The sequence below is a fragment of the Platichthys flesus genome, chromosome 13, assembly GCF_949316205.1.
Source record: "Platichthys flesus chromosome 13, fPlaFle2.1, whole genome shotgun sequence".
Classification (NCBI taxonomy): Eukaryota; Metazoa; Chordata; class Actinopteri; order Pleuronectiformes; family Pleuronectidae; genus Platichthys; species Platichthys flesus.
In genome coordinates, this window is record NC_084957.1 from 20,911,505 (window position 1) to 20,937,229 (window position 25,725).

General features: G+C 40.4%; 1 protein-coding gene across 1 annotated transcript in view; it reads right to left on the reverse strand.

The window, feature by feature from the left end:
• The window catches only part of xpo4 (exportin 4), a 46,617-nt gene that overhangs the window by 20,093 nt on the left and 799 nt on the right, over positions 1–25,725 (reverse strand). Inside the window, exons 2-7 of the mRNA XM_062402602.1 lie at positions 23,679–23,784; positions 22,993–23,134; positions 20,456–20,594; positions 18,288–18,404; positions 17,989–18,142; positions 9,306–9,418 (exon numbers count right to left, since the gene is read on the reverse strand). Of these exons, the coding sequence (XP_062258586.1) occupies positions 9,306–9,418; positions 17,989–18,142; positions 18,288–18,404; positions 20,456–20,594; positions 22,993–23,134; positions 23,679–23,784 (771 nt within the window). The remainder of the gene's footprint in view (positions 1–9,305; positions 9,419–17,988; positions 18,143–18,287; positions 18,405–20,455; positions 20,595–22,992; positions 23,135–23,678; positions 23,785–25,725) is intronic.

The window sequence follows — 25,725 nt, forward strand, 5'->3', positions numbered from 1 at the left end:
AGGCAGAGACAGTATCAGATGATCAGTTATCTGTTCGATGTTGGTCTCTTTTAAGTTTTATCACAGCATACTAATATCCATATCGTTGAAACACTGATATAGATTATAAACTTGGCATGTAGGCAAAACATTTATGTTGAAAAATAAAACTTATTTGAATGTGCGAAAGAAGAAGCACTAAAATGAGCATCAACTACGTTGAGGCCTTTCTTGAACCTTTAATTCTCAACAGACACTCAACATTGAATATGATATTTCTGAAAATTAAATTCATTGTTTTTGAAAAGCTCAGTTTTCAGTGACACTGTTTGCATCCGGGGGAAGCCCGTAGACAAACTAGTATTCGAAAAAAATAACCATGCACATGTGGACAGAGCCCGAAGTCTTTGCATATCTGTTGTAATCAGTAGTTACCACAAAGAATATTTTCCTTACAAGTGACCAACCTGTGCCCTTTTTAACACGTAAATGCTCATAATAATATACTGAGGAGTTCTCATTTATTTTATACACCATGCATTATGCAATTTAATGATGGACAATTATTTATTATGAATATACTCACTTTATATCAACAGGTTTGACAGTAATTCTAATTCTTCTTATAACAATTACACAAAATAACAGTGACAGTGTTTGCAGACTGTGTTGACTGTACACACATTCTCTGTCGCACCCGTGTCAGATGCAAGGACTACGATGGTAAGAAGGAAAACATATTCAAGAGCTTTGCAAATCAAATTTAAGTCTTTTATAAATCATTCAAAGGACCTTAATTTGAGGAGAAACAAGGACTCAGGTCATATCCACTAAATACATTATGGGAGGAGAATTAAAACTGCAAACATTTATGTTTTTATTCATACAATTGTTTTTAAACTTTAAAACAGAAAAGTAGGCCAAGAATGAAAAGGTGAACCTGCCTCATCATCTTTTCACTGCATTTAAAAAACATCAGCTGATGCCCGGCAGGATTAATACTCACTGGTGTGTAACCCACGACCCCCAACAAGCTGAGGCGCAGCAAAATGGCGAGATGATTTTCAACACGTCTATCTTCAGACACTGTGACCCCGGTCTCAAACAAACAGTCGCGCAGCTTTTCTGAGCCCACAGACCACCTCAATCAAAGACTTGGCTGGAGGAGATCTGTTCGACTCGGTCTCATCTCAGTTAAGAGCCAATGTTGGGTTGCAGGATTGTGAGGTTGTCCGTGCTGAGCTGTCACACTCAAGCAAGAGAACAGGCATCATTGTCTCAGATTGTGCACAGAGAGAGAGACAAACACACACACAGACGAAGGTAATAGCAGTAGTAGCAGTGCGAGTCATCACAGCCCTGCAGCAACATGTGTTTCCACTAATGGTTACTATGTGGACGTATGGAGCTCATCTGCCCTCCTCTGAGCTGCGGCTCTCCCCTCAGCCAGTCCGGAGTCTTTCGCTCTTTCTTCGTTTCCTCCCGTCTCTTTAACTGTCATCCTCTTAGATCCAGAGTAAGCGCTTCTTGTCCTCGTACTATGCAAGCACATAGCCCCATTGCTGAAGCAATCCAACTTTCAACCTCCCTCTCCCTTCTCCTCCTCCTCCTCTCAAATCTTCTCACTTCCTCCCTCTCCAAATTCTCTCTAGCAGCCCTTATCCCCTCCTCTTCCTCCTCTCTTCCCTCTCTGCTCTCCAGCTGGGGTGTCTGTGCTCGTCGTAAGCCACACTGCTAGGAAGAAATCTCAGATGCTAACGGAACGTAGCCACCATAGTCCTTGCTGCTGCTGCCCTCTTCAATCAGCGTGAAGTCATCCTCTGGAAGAGCTCAGCAAGAGGACGGGGGAGGCAGAAGGGGCGGGAGAGGGGGTAGGCGAGTGAGCAAGCGCGAGAAAAGGAGAGAGGGAGGGGTGGGGAAGACAGCGCAAGGCCAAAGGATTGAACAGCGCGGAGTCTGAAAAAGCAGCTGCACCAGCAAATGATCCGTGCAATGCCAGTAATGTCAGTCGCCTTGAGTCTGACTATAGTTAGAGATACACATGTATGTGTGAGTGTGCATGTGTGTGAGTATGGTGGGAGTGGGGCTGATGCAAGGAGAGAAAACAAGGTAGAATAATGAGACATTTTGGGAACGCAGATCAGATGGCAGTACATTTTACACACTGATTAATCTGAGGATTTAGTATCATTGAAGAATCTTTCCACCATTGTCACTGATGCTAATTCGGTTCTTATTAAGTTTGCTGTGCTAGCTGATGTAAAAAAGCCAGACCAATGTGGATTTTTGAGGTACGATGCAGATAACGATATATATCACCGCTTGCCCAACATTTTTTTCTTGCTACGAAACAAAACTGGATGTCAGAGTTACTTCCATAAAAAATCTACCATCTGTAAATCATTCAAAAGGCATCAATGGCACGACACCATGGGGGAGATCGCTGTTTCTCTCAAGTTTAATCTCCATACTTCCAGACTACAGGGGAATATGTTTTGTGGACTGATAAGACTGAGGTTGCACTGTTTGGGAGGAACAACCTCCATTAAATATGGCATAAAAAGGGGAATGCATACCAACATGAAGGCATCATCACAACTATTAAGTATGTTTGAGGGAGCCTTAGAATTCAAAGCTGCTTTGCCCTGAAAGCATCACATCATCGATAGTGAAATTAATTTCAAAAGCTTAGCAAGGGATCTTAGAGGAAAAACAACAGCATGGCTTCTCACCAGTTGAAGCCTGACCCCAACGATCAACTGTGATGTGTGTATAAATATACAACAGAATGAATCATTGATTCTGGATTCAGATTCAATCAAATTATCCCATTCCCAGCATAATTGCACACATTTTGTCAGAAGTATTGAGATTCGACACCAAAGCCTATGATAGAGAGCAATTATAGATTAAGAGAAAAAAAAGGCAAAAGGTAATGACGGAGACAAACATCGAAGAGGAGGAGAGAACATGAGGGAGAATGCAAGGAAGAGAGTGACAGAGTATAGGAAAGGAGGAAGGAGGAGGAGATGAGTGAGCCAGAGGAAGAGATGGAAAGAAATAGGAGGGGAGTGGGAGAAAGAGTGAGGCAGGGAGAATGAGGAATGATATTTATAGAAGGAGACAAAGCCTGGTGTCTGTTACCTCGGGGGGCTCAGGGGCTCATCTTTCCGTTTTTTTCAAAATCAACACTGTGCTTCCAACTTATTGTCTTCTGCTCGCTCTTTTCATCGTTCACTCTCTCCTCTCTCGCTCTCTGCCTCTCAGATTATGTTACTGTCTGCCTGCAGGCGCCTGCTGCAGCCTCATCAGTCTCTGTTCTCTACACCGATTCAGTTTACCCGGAAAACACAAATACGCTTTAGCTTATATCCTGTTTTTCAGGATATGTGTTTCATATCCTAGCTTATATCCTGTGTTTCATTTTATAGGACATCAATATACAGTACATTACAATATAGTATGGTTGAAATGAAAGTGAATTGAGAAACCATTCATGGGTAAGATTACAATGGATTAATGATCTGACGAAATGAAATATAACAATATACAATATTAACTCACGCATATGCTCATTAGCTTTGAATGGAGTGACGTCATGTTTTGCCGAACTGCATTGTGGTTCTATTGCGTTACTGTTGTTACTTGCACTGCATTGGGTTGAGATAAGCTAAAATGTTCACGTAGCAACGGAAACCCCAGATTATCACATCACGTCAATGTGAAACAGGAGGTAAAGGCGATGCACCATCCATCTTTTACACAGTCTACATGTAAGACTAAAAAAAAAAAAAAAAAAAAAAATATTCACAATACATATGCTAAATAAATCAATTTCTCTGGCTTTTTATTGCTTAAAAAATGTTTTCAAACAATAAGCTGATCATTAAAATAACAACTTCTGATCAAATCATCTGTAATGTCAATTAAGGTCTCCATAAATATAGCAGTGAAAAGGACTTTGTATTGGTGTGTGTGTGAGTGTGTGTACGTGTTTATATCAAAGGTGAGTGATTACAATGTGTGTGAATACTTGTATAACACATGTCCCACGTGGTAGTCTGTGTATGCACGTGTGTTTCTGTAGTGTGCGTGTACGTGTCCATCTGATACGTTGAAATAAACCAGATGCGTCAGAAATTATGTATGGTTTGTGTTTGCATGCGGGTACACACTCAATCACAATCTGATGCTGCTGTCTAATCACGCAGAGTCAAACTGAAATTAAAAACCCAGTGAAACACAAACAAACTGAAACAAGACAGCTGACGGCAAAATTACAGATGCCTCAGTTTGAGTGAGCTTTTGTGCACTCCCCCTTTCTTCTTCTTTTTCAAATGGGGGGGGGGGGGCGCACAGTGATCGCAAGCTGTTAAAATTGACAAAAACTGAGTGGGTTATTTTGAAGGAGGCCAACAATCAACAGGGTCTTCTTCCTTTTCAATCTCCCATGGACCATTTATCCTGGAAGCTCTCTCGCTCTCCGGAAAATTGTCTCCACGTTTCACTCTCTCTGCAAATTGTATTTCTCTGTTCCATCTTGTTTCAGATTTCATTGTCTCCCCCATTAAATTATACACACACAGCTCTATTCCTTGGTCCATTTCCTCCTTGCTCTCTCTTCCACTCCACTCGAGTCTCAAGCCTTTTCTTTCTTTTATGTTCTTCCCCTCATTCCTCCCTCCATCCTCAATGACTACCTATCCCTCAGTCTGTGGGGCTGTCACCAGCTGAAGTGATTCTTTATCAGAATCACTTGATGCTTCAGGAACAAAATAACTACTACATGCTGCATAATTATTGAGCTGATTTCCTAAATACGGGTTTATCCGGTAGGTCGGAGGGGATATTGTGACCTCAGGCCCTGCTGGGACAGACAGGCGTCAATAATGATCTGGCTCCAGTGTTATCTCATTAGTTTGTTAACTCATTGCTATCATTGTCAAGGAAATGGCAGACTGACTTAATCAGCTTTTGTACGACAATCATGTCTGAGATTTAAACTCCTGTCATCCGGATGGTTCCAGGATAACAGACTTAGTTCTCACAGACCATTTGAAAATGAACCACTTCCTCTCATGCCCACCCGTCTCCTTTACCACATTGGCCAACTTTTTATTAGCAGAAGCAGTCCCCAAGTTGTCAACTCACATGAATGTTCCCAAATGTTCTGTTGTTCTGAACGAGTCTGAATCGCCTGCTGCGTTCTTCCTATGTGAAAGGCAAAGTCTGAGAAGTGTTTGAAACCAATTTTCTGAACATTTCCCAGGGTTCATGTCTAAAAATGTATACTTTCATTTTTTCCTTTATGAATGTTTCTCCAATCCTGCAGATCCCTTGAAGCACCAGGATATGTTAAGTCCGTCCTTCACACTCAGCATTAAAAAACCACAGATTTTTGACGATGTTCAGATCTGAGGACTGTGAGGGCCGTCCCCAAAGCTTCAGAATGTGTCTCTTGAAGCGGTTCATGGAGAATTTTAAAAGGTCTGCTTTGAAGCAACGTCTTGTGATGTGAAGTAAGCCTTATCAGTTTTCATTTTCTTGACTGACTGCATCCAGAACTGAGTGATATTTAGTTGAATCCACAAGTCCCCATTTGTGTACAATATACCCCCCATAACCCAATTACTGTTATATATATTTTTTAAGGATGACAAAATGAGTGCACTGACATTTAGAGTAAAACAAAGTTTTTCACATAGCATTGTTATATAAATACTAGTTGTTCTATCAAATGAGTCTCTCTTATCTCCATAGAAACCTGACTGACAGCAGCCTCTTGTTTGCAAACAACACTGATGGGTGAGAGAGTACTGGAGCCAGTTCATGGGAGACTGACAGACACCCTCCCACAGAGGGACTGAGACTCCCCCAGAGTCCCTCCACAGGGTGACGGGTGTGTGTGATGGGTGGGTTTATTGCGGTTGTTAACAGGGGCCCCTAATCCTGGGGCCGGGCTTTAATCCTGCCACTGGTCTGCTGTGGACTGTGACCCTGATGGCGCGTGTCTCTGAGCACTCCCTCCACACACATAGATGCCCCTGACAGCCTTTTACCCCTCACAGCTGAGGACACGCAGCAGCTGAGACAGCAGACAACCATGTTTAATACAACAAACACAAAATGCACACATTCTTGACTGCCGAGCCCATTATGGACAAACGTAACTCTAACTGAAGCCCTAACAACCAAGTCTTGATAACAGACTGTAAGATGGACGAAATGACGGCTCCCAAAAAATAAGCCAAAGTGTCTCAATCGCCACCTGATGGTTGGCTCGAGTATAGGTCATAACTCCTGCCTTCTCCATGTGAGCAGAGGGTCATGGGCCAAATCAATAACTAAATTAAAACAAATTCAAGGGGATTTTTCAGTCATTTGAGGTAGTTCATATCTCACTAATGTATATTCAAGTGTTCATGTGTCGAGTTTGGTGTTAATTATATATTTGATAACTAAAACAAGGGGTAACGTCAACGTTGACAGCTGAGACTGACTCATTGGTCGAGCCCATATGCCCTGGATGGGTTTGTATCACGTGTGTTTTGTCTTTATTTCTGTGTAATGGGAGGATGTGGAGACGTGTTGTCCATCTTTATATACATCTTTGATGCACTAAGAAACACATGCACAACATACATGCAGAGCAAACAGACAGGTACACAATACAGAAGCTGTAACTGACAGTCCCACAGAGACAGAAATGTACACAACACAACCAGGGGGATGCTGTAAAACAAGCGCAGACACAACACACACAGAGAGAGAGAGAGAGAGAGAGAGAGAGAGAGAGAGAGAGAGAAGAGAGAGAGAGAGAGAGAGAGAGAGAGAGAGAGAGAGAGAGAGAGAGAGAGAGAGAGAGAGAGAGAGAGAGAGAGAGAGACAGCTGACAGCGTCACAGGAGCCTTACAATAAACAGTTGAGCTACTAGAAATACCAGAGTGTGAGATGAGACTGAAAGCCTGAAAACTGAAACCAACACAAAACACATTGTGCAGATTCCAGCAGCAAAGAGAACCAGCTGAAAAATGACAAACATTTTTATTCAGGCCCGAATGCGACAAGAGGCCGATCAAATCCTTGATTGGAGCCTGTGTGCCTGCTATATTAAATCTCTGATTACACTCGCTGCTCAGAGCCAATTGCAGTCATTTGTATTTGCTTTGAGAATTGACAATCAGGACAATCAGACTGAAAACTTTTTTCAGCTGCATGATAAAAGGGTTTAGACAGACAGTGAAGGGTGAATATCGAGAAAAAACTACAATCAGGCATCTGCAGATTAGACAAAGGAAATTTTTTGTTTCTGTTTCTCTTTTCTACAAACAGTTAATTAGGTCCTGAGCCAACTTAAGGCAAAGTATGTAAACGGTCAAGATGGCATTAACTCAAAAGAGAAACACATTTAGATAAGGTGAGAGTACATAAGTGTTTTTACTCTGTCATTTCCCTCTAAACAAGAGGCACACAAGGCAAATAAAAGCCACCATGTCAAAGAGCAGAGAAACAGAGAAACTCAGATTTAGATGCTGATCTTCTGTCCACAAAGCTGAAGGACTAATGCTTCTGAATTTGATGAATGGAAACTTGAGGAAATAATTTTCCATCGAGAAATATCTCAATCTTTTAGACGCATTAGAGATGGAGCCAAGTTTCAAACAGTCAGCTTTTGTAAACGTTTAACCAATGTGTTCACATCTAAACTCTAAATTGTTTTACAGTTCATGAGAATGTTATTAATAGAAAAATGATAACATCAAATTTATGTTGAGTTTCAAACAACAGAGAACGGTGCTGCTGACAGCAAACATATCACTGTCATGCAAAGCACATTCATTCCTGGTTTATTTATCTGTAAATCGGCATCAGAGTCATTCAGTGGACCCGTCACAAGATTTTCTATGTGCTATGTTAGGCCTCACAAATATTACAGGTACAAATGGTGCTCAGGAAGCATTATTTGGCAAGGAAGATTTGTGATTAAGCTGCAGTGGAGCAGAATTTAGTATCGGGCGTGTTGGCGCGCTGATTTAAGAGACGACTTCAAACGTGCCAGAAAACACAAACTGATGGGTCACCTCATACTGTATCTTCTGTTTATTGTTGCACTTGAACATCAAAGTCAACTGAAAATACCTCTGACACGTTTGCTCAATGCATTTTCATCCCACAAAGGATGATAAATATATAGAATTTGTGCTTTGTTTGTCACACAGCAAAAAGCAAAACCAATGTGAAAATTTGTATAAATCATGACCTCAGTGATTTGCCAGGAAAAAAGAAACAGAATTATTTGAGTGCATGCATTAGGCTGAGTTTGATTGGATTCAGGTTATGTGTTGTCTACTGAGTGCCATTCTAGTTGAGCGGTGTTTTGTCAGAAGGAAAATCAGGAAGACTTTGGCTAAGATTTGGTTAGTAAAACAGTGAGCATGCAGCAAGTGCCAGTGTCAAGAAGATCGGTCAATGCTTGTGGTAGGTAAAGGCTAAAAGAAGGATGTAGTGTATGGTGAAAGGCAAACTGGCGGATCAGCATCATGCGATGAGCATGCCAGAGAAGTTGGAATGACGCTGAATGGAAGAAGAGCTGACCCGTTTGTTCCACACTTCCCCTCCACACCATTTGCTTAGCCAGCGTGGGCAGTCTCTTAAAACACACAAGTCACTGCACAAAAATACACATTGACTTCACCCGGCGGTCCGCTGAACAGTAACACAATAACACGACCCTACTGCAAAGCACCCATAAATCTACTTAATGGTGCATTGAAGAAACCCACATAAGTAGTGAAAACCTGAGATGTGCCAAAACGACGAGGTCAAGTGGGATTTCTTTCCCGACATGAAAAGACAAACTGTCTCTCTCTGTTGATCATAAATAAACCACCAGCTAGAGGTCAGGAGAAAAACCAAAGATGAGGAGAGGCTAAAGGAGGACACAAGAGAACTCTAATGGGAATACATGAGACAGAAATAGTTTGACTTTAGACAGAAAACCTCCAAAGTGACCTCCCTGACAGAAAGATCTGATGGATGGAAAATGGAAGAAGATAAAGACAGATGTGAAGATAAACGGACAACAGTGAACTATAAACTAGCAGATAGCAAAAAGTTAATTTAATGTCTGCGGTGTAAAATAAAACCTATAATCAATTTCATCAGTGACACAAAAAAAAAATGTAATACCGTTGTGGCCTACGAGATCACAAAAAATAAATAAACAACTTACAAGTTAAAAACTAACAGATTAAATTCAGACATCCTCCAGGGCTGCAAAATACCCAGAGAAACAGAAACACATGAACAATGGAAGGGATACTCACGGTGAAGAAGAGGTCCATGACACGGGTGTCCAGCAGCGCTTCCCTCCAGGTCTCCCCAGGCTTCAGCGTGACGTTCTGCGTGGCCTCAAACATCGCGATGTAGTGGCGCCCCAGTGAACCTCCGCCAGTTAAGGCTAACGACAGCATGTAGTAGAGAAGGAGGAGGAAGAGGAGGAGGAGTGCCACAAACAAAACACCAGCTCCTGTTCAATGGGTGTTTTGGTGTTGGTTTCTTGTTAGTGGCAGCAGACACTTGTAAGTCACTTGTTAACTAACCCTCCCTCTCATTAACCCTGTCAGCTCTCACCATGTCCTCTGTGGTTGGCTTTGTTGTCTTGTCCTGTCTTCCTTCTCTTTCTCCCTCGTCAGCTCTTCTCTCGCCACAGTTTTCCTCCACTTTTTTTTTTCTCACCTTCTTGTCCACTTCTCTTCTTTCACTCTTTAATCCAACTCTATTTTTTTCTGTAATTGACTCTGCCACCCTCTTCCCTTCTTGTGTCCTCTTGCTCACCTCTCTTCCCAGCAGAGCTTCCTCCTATTGCACTCAGATTTCTCTTCTCTGCTCCCTCAAGATCTTAAAACAGTCTCTCTCTCTCTCATTCCCTGCAGGCAATCGAGACTCTGCGTTATTCTGCCACTCTGTCCGCTCCTCTACAAGATGTGCTTGAGACTCCTTACTGCTCTAAAACACTCCCTCCAACTCATCGGCCAATCACCTTGTCTGTCCTCCTGAGGGCTTTCCAAGACCAAGGCAAGGCTCTTTTTTTTGTCTCCCACGACAAACAATCGTCACACTATCAACACTCTATCCCTCTTGACAGTTTCCAATGTCTTTTTCTGTTTCTAACAGAAAAAGCTGTCTCTTCTTCCCCATGTAACACAATTTGGCCTGATTTACAATTTCATCTACACCCACAAACTGCAATTAAATCTTAATTGCTTGTAAAATGTCCTAATTCTTCTTTCTCCCAAACCAGTCTCTCTAAATTCACACCCCCACAACACAGTCTCATTTAAGCGCTCACTTTACCCACAACAAGCTTTTTACAAACCCACAACACACACTTTCTCCCGACACACCCAAAACCCTTCATGTCTTTATTCTAGACTCCTAAACACACCCACAACATGCGTTTTCCTTAGCTCATCGGAAAATATCCTCCCAAATTAGACTTTTCATACACTCAGCCTCACAAACACAATTTCTTCAATCAAAGCATCTGACAAAGCAACAACACTCTATACAAACATCCATTGTATATGCCAGACCCTCTTACCCACCATCACACGGTTTTACTTTCTCCCAAAAACATACAAACTTTCTCTCCTTACAAAATGTACAATTTCCTCAGGAAGAGTTCCAAATAAATGTATCTAATATATCAACACAGCACGATGATCGATATGGTTTTTCTCCTCCTCTGGAAAGACCTTTTTTGCATAAGTAAGTTTGTAGAAAAACAGACAAACTAAATATTTACTCTTACTTCACAAAAGAACAACCAATTCAAAAATTTGTATAAGACTCTCTCCAGTATTTCATCCATCACAAAATCCATGTTAAAATAATAGTGTAGATATATGTAAATTATTTGTTAATTGAATATTTATTTAAGGACAATATTTTTAACTAGAACTATCTACTAATTAACAATAATAATAAGAACTTGGGTTGCTTTAATGGCACCCTGCACATGTACAAATAAATACCAATGAAAATAAAAGACAGTCTTCCTCTCATTTTCCATCACCCACACAATCACACACACACATAAACACACACAAGGCCATATCAGCGCCCTACAGCTCAATGACAGCAGGAGGAAACTTTGAGAGGAATGTTTGATCAAAGCCAAACGGCGGCACAGGCCTACGAGGTCACGCATTCCTCTGACACCAGGCCACAGTCACTCCCAGTGCACACACCCCACCACGACACACCACAACACACTTTTCGGCACAAAAGTTGGCACCTGTCTGAGGGTCTGTGCGACTGTGTGTGTGTGTGTGTGTGTGTGTGTGTGTGTGTGTGTGTGTGTGTGTGTGTGTGTGTGTGTGTGTGTGTGCGTGTGTGTGTGCATGTGTGTGTGCATGTGTGTGTGCATGTGTGTGTGCATGTGTGTGTGCATGTGTGTGTGCATGTGTGTGTGCATGTGTGTGTGCATGTGTGTGTGCATGTGTGTGTCTGTCCAATGCTTGGCTTTAAGGCTTCTTTAAAAATAGTCGTGGTGGAGCACAGGACCTCTAACTGAACTTTTCCAAAGGGAAAGAATAAGAAAAGGATCTGGGAAAAATAAGAGTAAGAGTGACAATATGACTGAGTAAGTTCATGTGTAGTTGTTTTGCTTTGTTAGGTTTAACAACTCATTTCTGATTATAAAATAACCAGATTTTCTTTTCTTTCTTTATCTGAATAACCTGGTCCATGAATTGCATTTGTCTTATTGCAGTTTTCACTTCTCAAACTTAATTGAAATGAAAACTGTCTGGCTTATACATTTTATTCTATCTCTTGTGTAATTTAATACATAATGATCCAAGAGAGAGAAAGGGGGAAAATAGAGGAGCTGGTTCATATTTGGTTCTACAAACATGAGACTGACAAAGTCCTGCAACCTGCAGACGGTGGTCGTCTCCTCGGGTAAGGACCACCATGGTGACAGAGGCCATACAACCGCTCCAAAAGATCATATGACTGAGACAAAACTCACAAGAGACCTCAGGAATGATAACTACACAGCTTCTTCAACTACTTTACACAGCTGGACAGAGATGTAAAAAAGCTCTGACAGCTTGTGATAGAGAGAAAAGGACGTTTCCGCAACATAAATTCCAAATAATTCGAGAGAATAATTTAGGAACCACATCTTAATACTTTAACTGATAATTTAGTATATTCATATTATTTCTTGATCCACTGATTTAGAAAAAGTCTGAAAATAGTGAAAAGAATCCAACACAACTTCCTTAAGCAACAAACTGATGTTTTATCTAACAGTCAGAAACCAAAACAATTCTCACTTTACGCTCAAGCAGAAAATGGCCAAAACCAAACTACAAAATAATCAACATTTTTCATGAAAGATACTTTAACAACTTAAGGAAACAAACTACAAAGAATGAGAGGGGCTGGTTTACTTCAAACATTAATTTAAAAAGGGATCAACTTATTTTAACACATCCAAATTCTAATCAATAATCATAGCGACCATAGGATGTGGCGGTGAAAGAAAAACACTGACTTACACATCCTCTCTCAATTGTAACACACAGGTCAACTGGTGCTTATTTCAATTATGAGCTATTACAACCCATACCTATGTGACATCAACTTAATCAATCAACATGGTCACACAGAATAACAGCAGCAAACCATAGCTAACCTTCTATTATTAGTATAACAATTATTAATAAAAAATGTGTTCATTTTAGAGGAAATAGAAACTTGCTGGGATCTGTGGTAACAGCACTTATTCACTTATTCTATGTTTTCCAAAGAGAAAGAAATTGGGCTTGCCTTTTTAATTTGTGAACTATCAGGACACTTTATACACTGTCATGGAAACAACTCACATGAATTGAAATTCCAATTGACAGTTGAAAACATTTCTGACAGTCCCTTCAATCATGTTCAACCTCACATTTAAGGAAAATACCTAGTTTAAGCACTGACAAGTAAATTTAGAGGCCCAACAACACTCATTGTTGTTAAAAAATAAAAACTGTGTATGTGTGTGTTTGAGGTGCACATGCCACCAGGGTGACTAATGTAGGCAGAGTGACTCGGACATGTGGGCTGTGGTTTGTTGGGTTTTTAAAAGACATCACCTGTCACGATCTCAACCCTTCCAACAGCCTCAAGAATAACTAAGGTGACATTTCGATTTTCCACTGGAAAGATAAGACGCGCCGACAGATTAACACACACACACACACACGCACACAACCAATGTTAACCACTGTTCACAAGACTTTAAATCAAACACAAGTGAAGAAATTCTCACACCCCGAGTTCTCACTTATAGTCGCCAAATTTGCAGACACATAAACACACGCTGTCAAATCTTAAATAATGTCAACCACAAGTCAAACACATGTAAAACTGCTGATGTAAGACTTGTCTGATCCGACTGTCACTCTGGCTGGAAACATTAAGTTGAATTTTCCTCTTTTTGAATACAGTTATGAGATTGCACCAAAGGAAGAAGACTGTTTTCAGCACAACATCTTCAGTGACAGACACTTGAGAATTCTGGTATTTATACTTTTGCAAGTGACCTTTAGCCCAAGTAGTGGGCACAACTCTCAACTTCCAAGCATGACGAGGGAATAAAGTCGTCAAAGAATAGATGAAATATGTGGATTAGAAAAAGCCAACAGCAAAATGACTCAAGGTCAGAAATAGGGGGACAGTGGGATTAATCCTCTGGGGATCATGAATGTCTGAACCAAACATCCTGGTAATCTATCAAACATCCATGAAATCTTGAAAAACTAAGCATTGGACCAACAGTAATACCAGATAGTTTTCTTGTAAGATTCATCAACTAGTGTATATTTGAAATAATTGTTGACTTGTTTCAATTTCAAATAAATGATTAGTTTCTTATTCATATTATTCTGGCCAAATGTTGGTTTCCTATCAATTCACTGTTGGAGATTGTAGAAACGTGTAGCCCATCTCAGTGAACACTTTCCAACACTTTCCCAACAATTTGCAGACAACGTTCAAAACACCTCACAGATTAATTTCAAAGTATCTTCATGACCACCTTAAATAGCTAACATTCAGATTCAGTAATCTGAACATTTTGCAGGCCTGAACGACCTTCATGCTCAAGGATGGTGGATTAGCGAGCTTCTCCTGTATCCTTTATTCATTATGGCTGATCCTCACAGAGGATGGACCCACTGCACGGGGGAGAGTGGCTGTGCGTCTGCCAGCCGCCGTGCAAAGAGGGCAGCACTATGCTAAGGCGTGTGGTAGGGTTTAAGTGATATATCCTGCATTAAGTCTCCCCCCGCAGCCACACCATGTGAAATAACAGTCCAGGAATACCTCCTCCACGCCCCGCCCCCTCCTCATTTTCTGTCCTGTTTCCTTCTATCTGTTTAGACAGCAGCTGTCATTATCTCCAATCTACCCAATCAAACCAATAATTAATAAACAATGTATGTTCACTGGCAAGATTATTGCCTGTTCATTCTATAAGTGAGGATTTGAAATAAAGATATCTTTAAAAAAATACATGTTTTTGTGTGATACTTTCACATAAGATTACCAGTGAAACTTGAGCTTTGTTTGTGTCTTTATTGCTAAGTGCTCATTGTGTTAAATTCTACATTTTTCTTTGCTATATTAAAATAAAATCAATGTATAGGATTATCTGCCAAATGATAGACAAGAACGTGTCATGAAAGAACTTCAGCTCAGAAGTTACATGCATTGCCGAATGTCCATCAGCATTTTAGCCATCTGTATATACACTCCTGCCTGTGTTTAGACAGCAGTAGTTGAGGATTCTCTGCACAGGTCAGGGCCAAGGCAAACAGCCAGCATCAGCTTACACACTCCTAATCCTAACCTTAACCTGAGGGGGCAAAATGCCCATAAATTGACCTCGGCACAGCTAATTAGAATCCTGAGCCAGGCCAAGGCTAGTGTTGGACTGTCTGTAGTCTTTTCAGAACAAGAATAACCCCAACTGAGGCGGCAGGGGGCTACGGTAGCTTATAGATGTTAATGCTGCTTTTATTGCGCCTCATTACATATAAGAAAAAAATAGAGGTTTGTCTCTTCACAGGACATGTCAAGTAAGGGGCAGCCATATTAATACAATTTCAATCTAGTGTTTCTAAACCAAAAACTAGAAACACTCAGTCAAGCACATACCTCCAACCAAAGCTCAATAGTTCTCTTTAATTAAATCATGCTGCACCAAATTGCACACACTTAAAGATACCAGTCCCCGAAATGTGACAGATTCAAGATTTAAGAATTATCCCATAGGAAACCAGTGAAAATGTCAAGAAACACCGTATCACACAAAGAAAATTAAAGTTTTGCACCAAAATTCGTGTTGAGTCGTGACTGATAAGAATCCGGAAGCAAATGCAGGTGAGTGCATAAGTTTCCTAATGTCTAAATTTTTGCCCGAGTTTGCTGCTGGCCCCAACTTAAATGGGGCCAGCAGTGTTTCCAAACTTCATACACGTAGCAACAGTGATGCGTTTAAAAACTAGAATGTAGTGTGGATGTAGCCTGAGGAAAATAGTTGGAAGAGGCATGCAGGAAACGTCGTTCTAATTTAAAACAACTTGAGTTATTAAGAGCTGATACACCATGAAATCTACACATTCCTCTCCAGTGAAGAGAAGAACAGATGGGGGAAAGCAAAATGAAAAATTGCTTTAGAACAAAGCTCCACTGGCTATTATAGCAACACAAGTGGCAGCGATGAACATACCGAAGACAAATAAACATACAAGTGGCTAAAGGACATTGTTTAGTGCAGGAACGCCGTGGCAGTGGGGACGAGGGTGATCTATCTGTCAGCTCGGACCGCCATTTACAGCACCTGACTGCCGCTGCAGCCTCGAGTCCCGACCACGACCCTGGCTAGAGTCAAGCCAGGTGTGGAGTGACACGGTGTCGTACAGACGCCCAGGGAGCGTGCCTCCACCAGATGACACCAAAGCCTAAGGGCCCAGCTTCAGACGGCGGTGAGGACAGATAACACACACATATGCCGCCCAGTTTGTCTGATGGAAGGAGGCTTTTTAAAAAGAGCTGGTTAAAGAGTGTGTGTGTGCCCATGAGGGTGAAAGGCAACCGCTGTCAGCCACACAATTAAAGAGAGGCCCCTTGATACCCATCCTGGCATACGCTCGCATCGCAGCACACGGGCGTGTTGTGACACTTGCCGACAGGCGGCCACACACATTCTGGCGTCCCAGTGGCCTTCATCAATCTGTTCTCCTTTTCAACAACAGCACACACACTTGTACGCTTCACGCACGCAGAATTTCAAGGGGAACGCCACTTGATTCGAAAATGTATATGCTATTTTTATGGCCTAAGAAAGTCCTTTGAACATTTGTGACAACTCAGCAGCAAGAAACCAGAGAACTAATGTACAGCTCTATTCCAAGCTACTAGTAGCACAGGGATGGGCTCATTTTAATTACAATTCAGCTTTGCCGCACATTCTTTTGAATTCACTTAATGAGATCTTTAGATGGCAGGTGGCAACAACTGAAAAATTTGTTATACTACTTAAATGTGAGAAATAAACTGAGTAGAACCAAACCGATTTATTGGTTATAAAAAAATAAAAAATATTCATAACTTTTACTAATAAAAGATACTTATACTGGTATTGTTTTCTCCTTGATATCAGGCCCCAAAATTATTATTAGTATTGCTGGGTCTCCAATACTGAGGGATAGTAAATTGATAGTAAAGTGATATAGGGAATTCAACTGAAAAGCCATCTATAGATGTTAATAGCTTTGTCCATAATGGTCTAAAACTCCCTGTGATATCAAAGGGAACACTGTCTTGGTCCAGTGAAGTGGTATATTCGTACATTTTCTATCATCGATGTGCATTGCGAGATAACCTTTATACCACTAATAAATGAATTAATTGTTTATAACATTGTGTGATTGAATTTCATTTTCCAGCCCAAAGCATCCTGCTTCAACCTCAACTCAAACCATTCCATAGATGTACAGTAACCTTTGGGATTGCTTCATAAACACGCACTTGTCTAAAAATTGCCTATGCACAAACTAAAACCTACTGTGTGTAAATGTGCATCTTTGAGAGCACACACACATATTGAACTGAGCGTGCCAGGCATACCAAGGGGAGCCTCAACAAGCCAAGGCGGGGGTGGTGTGCTGCTGGAATGATACGGGGATGGACGCACAGACACCTCTTTGAAAGTGATACATGGCCCTGGGTGGCAGCAAGCGCCACTACAGATCCGCTCAGACAGGCAGCAAGGATGCCAGGCTGGTTGGGATTTAGGCCGTAATGAGCCTGGATACACATAACACACACATAACTCACATACACAGTGCCCAAGTTTGCTCAACAATGCGGCCAACTGCAAAGATAATATAGATGCAAGTACAAGAGATAAACTACAAAGCAACCAGGCGGACAGATATACATTCCTGGGTATCACATATTTTGAAAGACACCCCCCCCACCCCTCCCCCAACAGCAGTATATATTCACACATAAGATTCTTATAAGTGATAAAAGATGAATTCCTAAAATGAGGAGGCCCTTGTTTTTGCAAGCGTTTTCTAACTCTTACATGATCACCTTCATTTAACCTGAACCTTAAATCTGAATACCAAAAGGTGTGTGTAGCAATGTCATGGTGTCAGATGCCTCTAAAACCAATCGAAATAAATTACAAACATTAGACCACTGGGGTTGTCTAGTTTAAAGTTATTTGTCTTTGCCCAATTACGCTGTGAAAGTACCCTCTTCTTCAGAGACAGATATTCATATACAAGACATGAAATGGCAAGCCATGATAAAAAAGTGAGTAACAGGAAACTGACCTGTTAAGAAATCTTCAAATTTATGATCCTGACCATTGTAATGTGTAAAAAGTGGATGTCAGTGGTTGACCAGGGTCAACCACTGACATAGAAAGGATATGATTGGGTGGCAGGAAATTCCAGCTGAGGACCTGGTTGGCCAGAGCCAGGTAACGCTGGAAGACAGACGACATCTGGGCGTTGAGGTTTTCTCTGCGGCTGAATTCCTGCAATACCTCCATGGTCAACATGAAGATCTGACGCAGGCTTTCCTCCTGGAAGCGAGAAAGTAATGGAGGATGATAAAGAGAAATATGAATGAATCCACTAAATAGAGAGTAACGGACAAAGTAAAAGCAATTATCCTTTCTGTAACAACTGTATCGAATCTAAGAATATGAGATGAGGTGGAGAACCCACCTGGAACACTCGCTTGCAGCTGCCGTGAAACTCCATGCTGAGGCCGATGCTGCTGGTTTTACTGGAGCTGGAGAACTCGCTGAGCAGTGCCGTCAGGATAGAGCAGGCCAGAGTTTGCTGCAGCAGAGAAGGTTGTACAATGGAGAAAAATGTACTAAGGTCAAAAGAGCAAGTATCATCAGTAAAGACGGGGAGGAGCGTGAGTGGAAAAACTAAATGTGTCTGTGTCAAAACTGAGTTAGTTTTAGATGCCTTTAGGTACCGATTAATACCTTATTTATTTTTTCAAATGTCATAAAATGTCAAACATCAGGTAGGACGATTTATTCGAGCAGCAAATCCTCACATTTGTAAAGTTAAAACCAGCATGTATTTGACATTTTGGCCTGATAAATCTCTTAACGACTGATTTACAATTGATTGTTTTTTTTTCACTTGGACTAATCAAGAAACCCCCAAGAGACGTGGACATTATCCATTACGATCGCTTTTTCAATAAAAGGTTTCAGTCCTCAGACCATCAGGAGGAAAAAAACTAACAGACCAACTCAGATTTGGACCAAAATATTATTTCTGAAGTTAGAGATGTGTCACTCACAGTGTGCAGAGACATCTTTGATACTATGACTAATACACTCATTGTTTTCGCACTTATTCCTTAACATCAGGGAATGGCAACCAAAAGAAGAAACATTTAGGGAACTCATATTTATGTGTGTGTGGATTTTGGCGCAGGTTGATTGAATGTAAGGGGATGGCTGGGCCTTGGCAGAGGTTTATGTGCTCTACTGATTGTCACTCTAGTTGTGAACTCAAATTAATTGATTGTGACTGAGGGATGATGAATGTGAATCTGGTTTTGTGCATCTTAATTAAAACTAAAATTAAACTTTCAGAACTGTCAGCTCTCCATGGCACAGTTTTCTGGTTTGTGGTTTGGGTCATGTAACAAATTAAATACTGCCATCTACTGGCTTACAAGGGGACAACCAGTTGGTTGTATAATATAGAGCAACACTGACATTTTGTTGGTAGTACTGACAAGTAATGTTGGTATACTATTACAAGCTGGAAAAAACTATTTTGACTTTTTGTAGCACGTTTCTATTGTCTTAATTATTGAAATGGTTCTTTGTGACTTGAACCAAAACACAAAAAATATGTTATCATGAAAATGCCCACGATCTAAACACAAAATTGATTTGAGGGCATGAGCATCTTGCATCTTGAATTTTATTCTGGGTAACTGCTGACCTGTGAACAGGTCTAAAAAGAGATGAGATAAGGGGTGTCACGATACCCAAAATTCAGTAGTCGATGCCAATACCAGTAAAATAAGACGATTCTCGATGCCAATTTCGATACCACGGTAAAAAAACGCTTCACGTCATCCTCCAGAGCAGGGGTCGGCAACCTGCGGCTCCGGAGCCGTATGCGGCTCTTCAGCCCCTTTGCAGTGGCTCCTTGTGCAGTGTTGTGCAGTTCGCGAACGGCGAACTTAAATAAGTTTTCATATGTTGAACGTGAGTGAAAGTCACGTTCATTTTTTAAATCATCATCGTATCAGGCCATCATGAAATACCAGGAGCGGGCGATGTGTGCGTGTGTGTGTGCGCGCGCGCTCCGAGATAGAGACTGTGTCTCAGAGCGAGTGAGCGGGGCGGGGAGCAGAGCACACAGTGTTCGCTCACTCACTGACCGGCTGCTTCTTATCAGTGCTAACAGTGAAAACACAGAGTTTGTCTGGTCTCAGCTGCTCAGAGAAGCACCGATGCTAACAGCTGGCATCGGCGCTCACGGTTCTTACGGTGCTTCAAAAAAATGGGCATCGTCTGTGTTTTGTTATTTTAGTATCGAAAGGTATCGTAAGTATCGGTTCTTGTGACATCCCTAGATGAGATAGTTTGTTTTGTATGGAAAACAAAATTTACCGACAGATCTCAGCAAATTTTCATCACTTTACATATACCTCAGACTAACCTTTCATGTGAAAGGGAAAATTGAATTCATTACTTTCAAATGTTCCTTTACAGCCAATGTCCCATTATGAAAAAAGCTACTTGATAATCATTAGAATCTGAATGATTTCCTAAATCCTAAAAAGCAAGTTAACAATTAATTATGTACTGTAAAATGCGAATCACTACTTCAAGGGATGTCTTGCTCACCACTGTGGGGTTCCCGCTGCTTATGAGCTGTCCGACCTCGAGAAAGATGCTTTTGCAGTTGATGGATTTATCGAGAGAGCCTCTCTTCACGATGACCGCCACAGCCAAAAGGATCTGCTCACGGACATACTTCTGCACACTGAAGTAAAAAGGTGGATGATCAGTCACAGAGAAATGACAGTGAATGTAACAGAGAATCATCACAGGCCACTGCAGAGACAGCGAAAAGTAAACTGAAAGAGGAGTTTAGTGTCAGGCGGTGAGATCTCAGCTTAGCTTGTTTTCTTCTTTTGTATATTCGCAAAAAAACATTACTTTATTGGATTTTTGTTAAATCCTTTTAGTTTGTTGAAGAGAGTTTTGGTAACTCCTCAATGCATTAGGGCAGGAACTTTTGTTATAGTGTCTGTAACCTGTACTTCACATATCAAATTAACCTGATCTCTTCAACACCTAATCTGGTAAATGCTCATATTTTTATCGTTTGTTTAGTGCATTTATGTTTACATCTTAAGTAAAGAATTATATATATTTTCTTAATGCAAAATCTTAATTCTAGATATTTGTGTAGTTTATTATTAAGTCTATGGTTAAACTGTAAATTATCAAGCCTCAATTAAGCCTTAAAGAATTATATACTCCCATGTCGGCCCCACGTATGAAGAACTGCAGGGTGTAAGTTATCATGCTCAAGTCAGAATGCACAAAAATGGTTAAATTATTTGAAATTGTTTATACAGTGCTGTGAGAAAGTATTTGCCCTCTACCTGGTTTCTTATTTTTTAGCATATTTGTCACACTTAAATGTTTCAGATTATCAAACATGTTTAATATTAGACAAAGATTACCCAAGTAAATACTAAATTGTAGTTTGTAATTGATGATTTCATTTATAAAAGGGAAAAAAGATATCCAAACCTGCCTGGCCCTATGTGAAAAAGTAATTGCCCCCTCTTGATAAATCATAAAAAAACTGTGATTAATCACATTTTTTGGAAAGCTGAGTTCAATGTCACTAGCCACACCAAGGCCTGATTACTGCCAGACCTGTTGAATCAAGAAATCACTTAAATACAAACTGTCTGACAAAGTGAAGTAGGCTAAGGGATCTCAAAAAGCAACACATCTTGCCGCGATCTCAAGAAATTCAAGAACAGATGAGAAACAAAGTAATTAACATGTATCAGTCTGGAAAGGGTTACAACGCCATTTCTAAGGCTTTGAGACTTCAGTGAACCACGGTGAGAGCCATTATCAACTTATGGAGAAGACTTGTAACAGTGGTGAACCTTCCCAGGAGTGGGCGGCTTACCAAAATTACTCCAAGAGCGCATAGACGACTCCTCCAGGAGGTCATAAAAGACCCCAGAACAACATCTAAAGAACTGCAGGCCTCACTTGCCCCAGTTACGGTCATTGTTTGTGATTCAACAAAAAGAAAGACACTGGGCAAAAATGGCATCCATGGGAGAGTTCCAAGGCGAAAGCCACTGCTGACCAAAAAGAACACAAAGGCTTGTCTCACATTTGCCAAAAAACATCTTGATGATCCCCAAGACTTTTGGGGAAATATTCTCTGGACTGACGCAAACAAAAGATGAACTTTTTGGAAGGTGTGCGCCCAGTTACATCTGGCTTAAAACTAACACAGCATTTCATAAAAACAATATCATACCAACAGTCAAACATGGTGGTGGTAGTGTGATATTCTGGGGCTGCTGGCAGCTTCAGGACCTGGACGACTGGCCATAATAGATGGAACCAAGAATTCTGCTCTCTACCAGACAGGAGAATGTCCGGCCATCAGTTTGTGACCTCAAACGCACTTGGGTTATCCAGGACAATGACCAGAAACACACCAGCAAGCCCACCAAGCACAATCCAAAAAACTAAATGAAGGTTTTGAAGTGGCCTAGTCAAAGCCCGGACTTAAATCCAATTGAGATGCTGTGGCATGACCTCAAACAAGCTGTTCATGCTCGACAACCATCCAATGTGGCTGAATTAAAACAATTCTGCAAAGAAGAGTGGGCAAAATTCTCATTGACAGTGATCGCAAACGCTTGATTGCAGTTGTTGCCGCCAAGGGTGGCACAACCAATTATTAGATTTAGGGGGCGATTACTTTTTCACATAGGGCCAGGTAGGTTTGGATAGCTTTATTCCCTTAATAAATTAAATCTTCATTTAAAAACTGCATTTTGTATTTACTTGAGTTATCTTTGTCTAGTATTACATTTTTTTTGAGGATCTGAATCATTTAAGTGTGACAAATATGCAAAAAAATCAGGAAGGGGGCAAATACTTTTTCACAGCACTGTATATCTAGAAGTTGGTTTTCATTGGAGATATAACGAAAGGATTCATGTATTCGTCTTATTTAAAACTGTGGGATTTGAAAGGTTTGTTGGTGAATATTAACGGCTGTTGGATGACTTCAGTTTTCTGTGATTTATGTAACACGCAGTGGGGATGTATGATGTTCTTGCGAATCTTACCACTCAACAGTAAGTTCATAAATACAATGTCTTCCTTACTTGGGTCTCTGTAAGACGTAGGTGAGGAGGAATGTCCGCAGCGACTCGATGCTGGCCTTCTCCAGCAGGATCCACTCCCGCACAACAGCCTCCATGATGGCTGTGGCTGCCTGGAACAGCACATAGTCGACCTTACTGGTCTCTGGAGAGGGAGAGAAGATACATATAAGAGAATAAGAAGACTTTGGGTGGGACACAATAACTACTGTGCACTCAGAGCCAATAAGAGCTAAATGCAAAATCATATGAAATAGATCTGATCCTAAAAGAAGCTATTTCAAAACTGGTTCTTATAAAAAGACAAATGTTGATGATACTTATAAGATATTTTGCTCCATAGCTCCTTTCTGATGGAAGCTAAAGTTCAAATTCACTGATCAAATGAAAGTTTCTGAGTCAGTATGGGGGTCCATGACATTAAAAATGTTTGTTATATCCAAACATTAGAGCAGAAGGTTTGTGATCATATCATCATTATATCAGATCGGCTGAAGTCCAGACTCAATCAACACACTTGAATACACACGTTCCTCTCTTTAAACAATATCTGCAGATGTTGATTAAAAGGGCAACACACAGAAGGACCTACAGCTCTTGAAAGTACAAACTCAAAAAAAGGATGTTTGTTCATTCAGTGGGTTAGGTCACCTTTTATAGATTAAAAATGATCTGAAGTCATTAGTTACCTAAGATGTGCTTGCAGATAGCAAAAGGAGATTTTGACTTCCTGAAGGAGAGGAACACGTGTTCTGCATGTTGCCTCTGTTCTGTGCTGACCATGGACGGCGGTGCCTGCAATAGACAAACAAGTTAGATCCAACAGTGCTTTATGAAAGGACAATACTGTTGTCATTCTTTATAAATTAGATAAAAACTAGACACAAAATCAGGCAATGCTTAAGCACAGCTCCGAATGTGCACAATACACATGTATACACAGGAACACACTTTTTTATTGAGGCGCATCACCATAGTACAGCTCAGGAAAGTCACATTCCAGGCCTGATTGTTGTATTAGCGACTGTGTAGTTGGTAGAAGGTAGGAGAAGAAAAGAAGAGCCATTCATCTGAGGACGACCCCCCCCCCCCCCCCCCCCCATAAACATACATACATGTCATAGTATGATGGAAAACACACATCAAACATTTAAGGTTGAATCATCCTCTCAATGACATACAATATTAAAGCTGCACTAATGACTTGTTGTGTCAACTTGTGTGTAATGTAAAAAGTGTTCTGAACGGTCAAGTGAGGTAGTTAACAGGACTGCCTGTGAAGAATATATTTCTTATTATAACTTAACCATAGTTGTTACTGGATGTCTGATCTAATCATGGGAAAGAATGTGGAGATATAACTGAAATGTCTGAGGTTGGACTACTTGCTCCTGCAATATCTGTGAATTTGCACATCTTATATTCATATTTTACTCATATTCCTACCTACCTAATTACATTGTGTTTAAATGCAAACTACTGCTGTGAGTTTGCAGACTTCTCTTTTATTCATAATTTGTCATATCTTGTATTTAGTCTTATTTATAGGCTTATTCTTCTATTATATTAAATAATTTACTGTGTATTCTAGTACTATATAATGTAACATTATCTAAGGGAGTATGTACAATTTATTACATTTTATTTAATATATTTTAATTATTCGTATCTGTTTTATTGCTACTTCGCTCTATGACATTAAGTTTCAGAATGAAACAAAAAAGGTTCATCCTGAGATTTTTCATATGGCCAAGCATCAATATAACAGCATAAATCAACATAAATCAACTTGAAACAGATATAGCAACAGCACTGTCATGTTCAACTGATTTAGACTTTACATCAATTAAGGAGACCAAACATACGTTGCCCTTCTATACGTTAAATTATAAATCATAATAGTTTAAACGGGGAGTTAGAAGGGATAACCTTTAATTCAGAAGACCCCTTATGTCACACTTTGAGTACATGAGTTACACCCAACAGCAACATGTGCGGTTTGACTGAATTAGGACCATTTATTGTGAGTAATGCCACAAAATATAAAAAAAGTGATAAAGTCAAACCGCCATTTTTGAGATTAAGAGAATGAAAAATATTATAAAGAAAGAATCAAGCAGTTTATCTTGAAATGTTCCCATGTGGCCTGAGAATTAATCAATCACATGTTAAATCAATCTGAAACAGATATAAAGACAGACTGACCACCACAGCACTGACTTAGACTTTATAAACAAGTCAGGAGACATGCATTCAACACACGTGCATTATGTGTATCAGTTACAAAGCCTATTGTTTTAAACAGGGATAAACTTGGATTCAAATGACATCTGCTGACTCACATGGGAAGGTAAAGCTCTTGTGTGGCTGCAATGAAGCATAACATAATAATAACCAGGCTCATCTGTCAGTCTAAGAGAGATCTGACTGCACATGCACCAATTTACTAAATTCATGATTTGATTTGATGTGTAATAACATCTTCCAACTAAAGGAGAAAAGCTGCAATCAAAAGTAAAAAACAGATGAGGTAGGAAAGACCAGGCTGATATTGAGTTAAGAATTATTCACACAGTTGATCCTGAGATTTCCCATGTGGCCGAGCATCAATATCCATCAACAGCAGTGAATTAACACATGCTCAAAACAGCCGGAAACAGCACTGACTTAGACTACAATAACAAGGAGCCATGCGTTAAACTAATGTGTACAGGTAATAAAACATAAACAGCGACA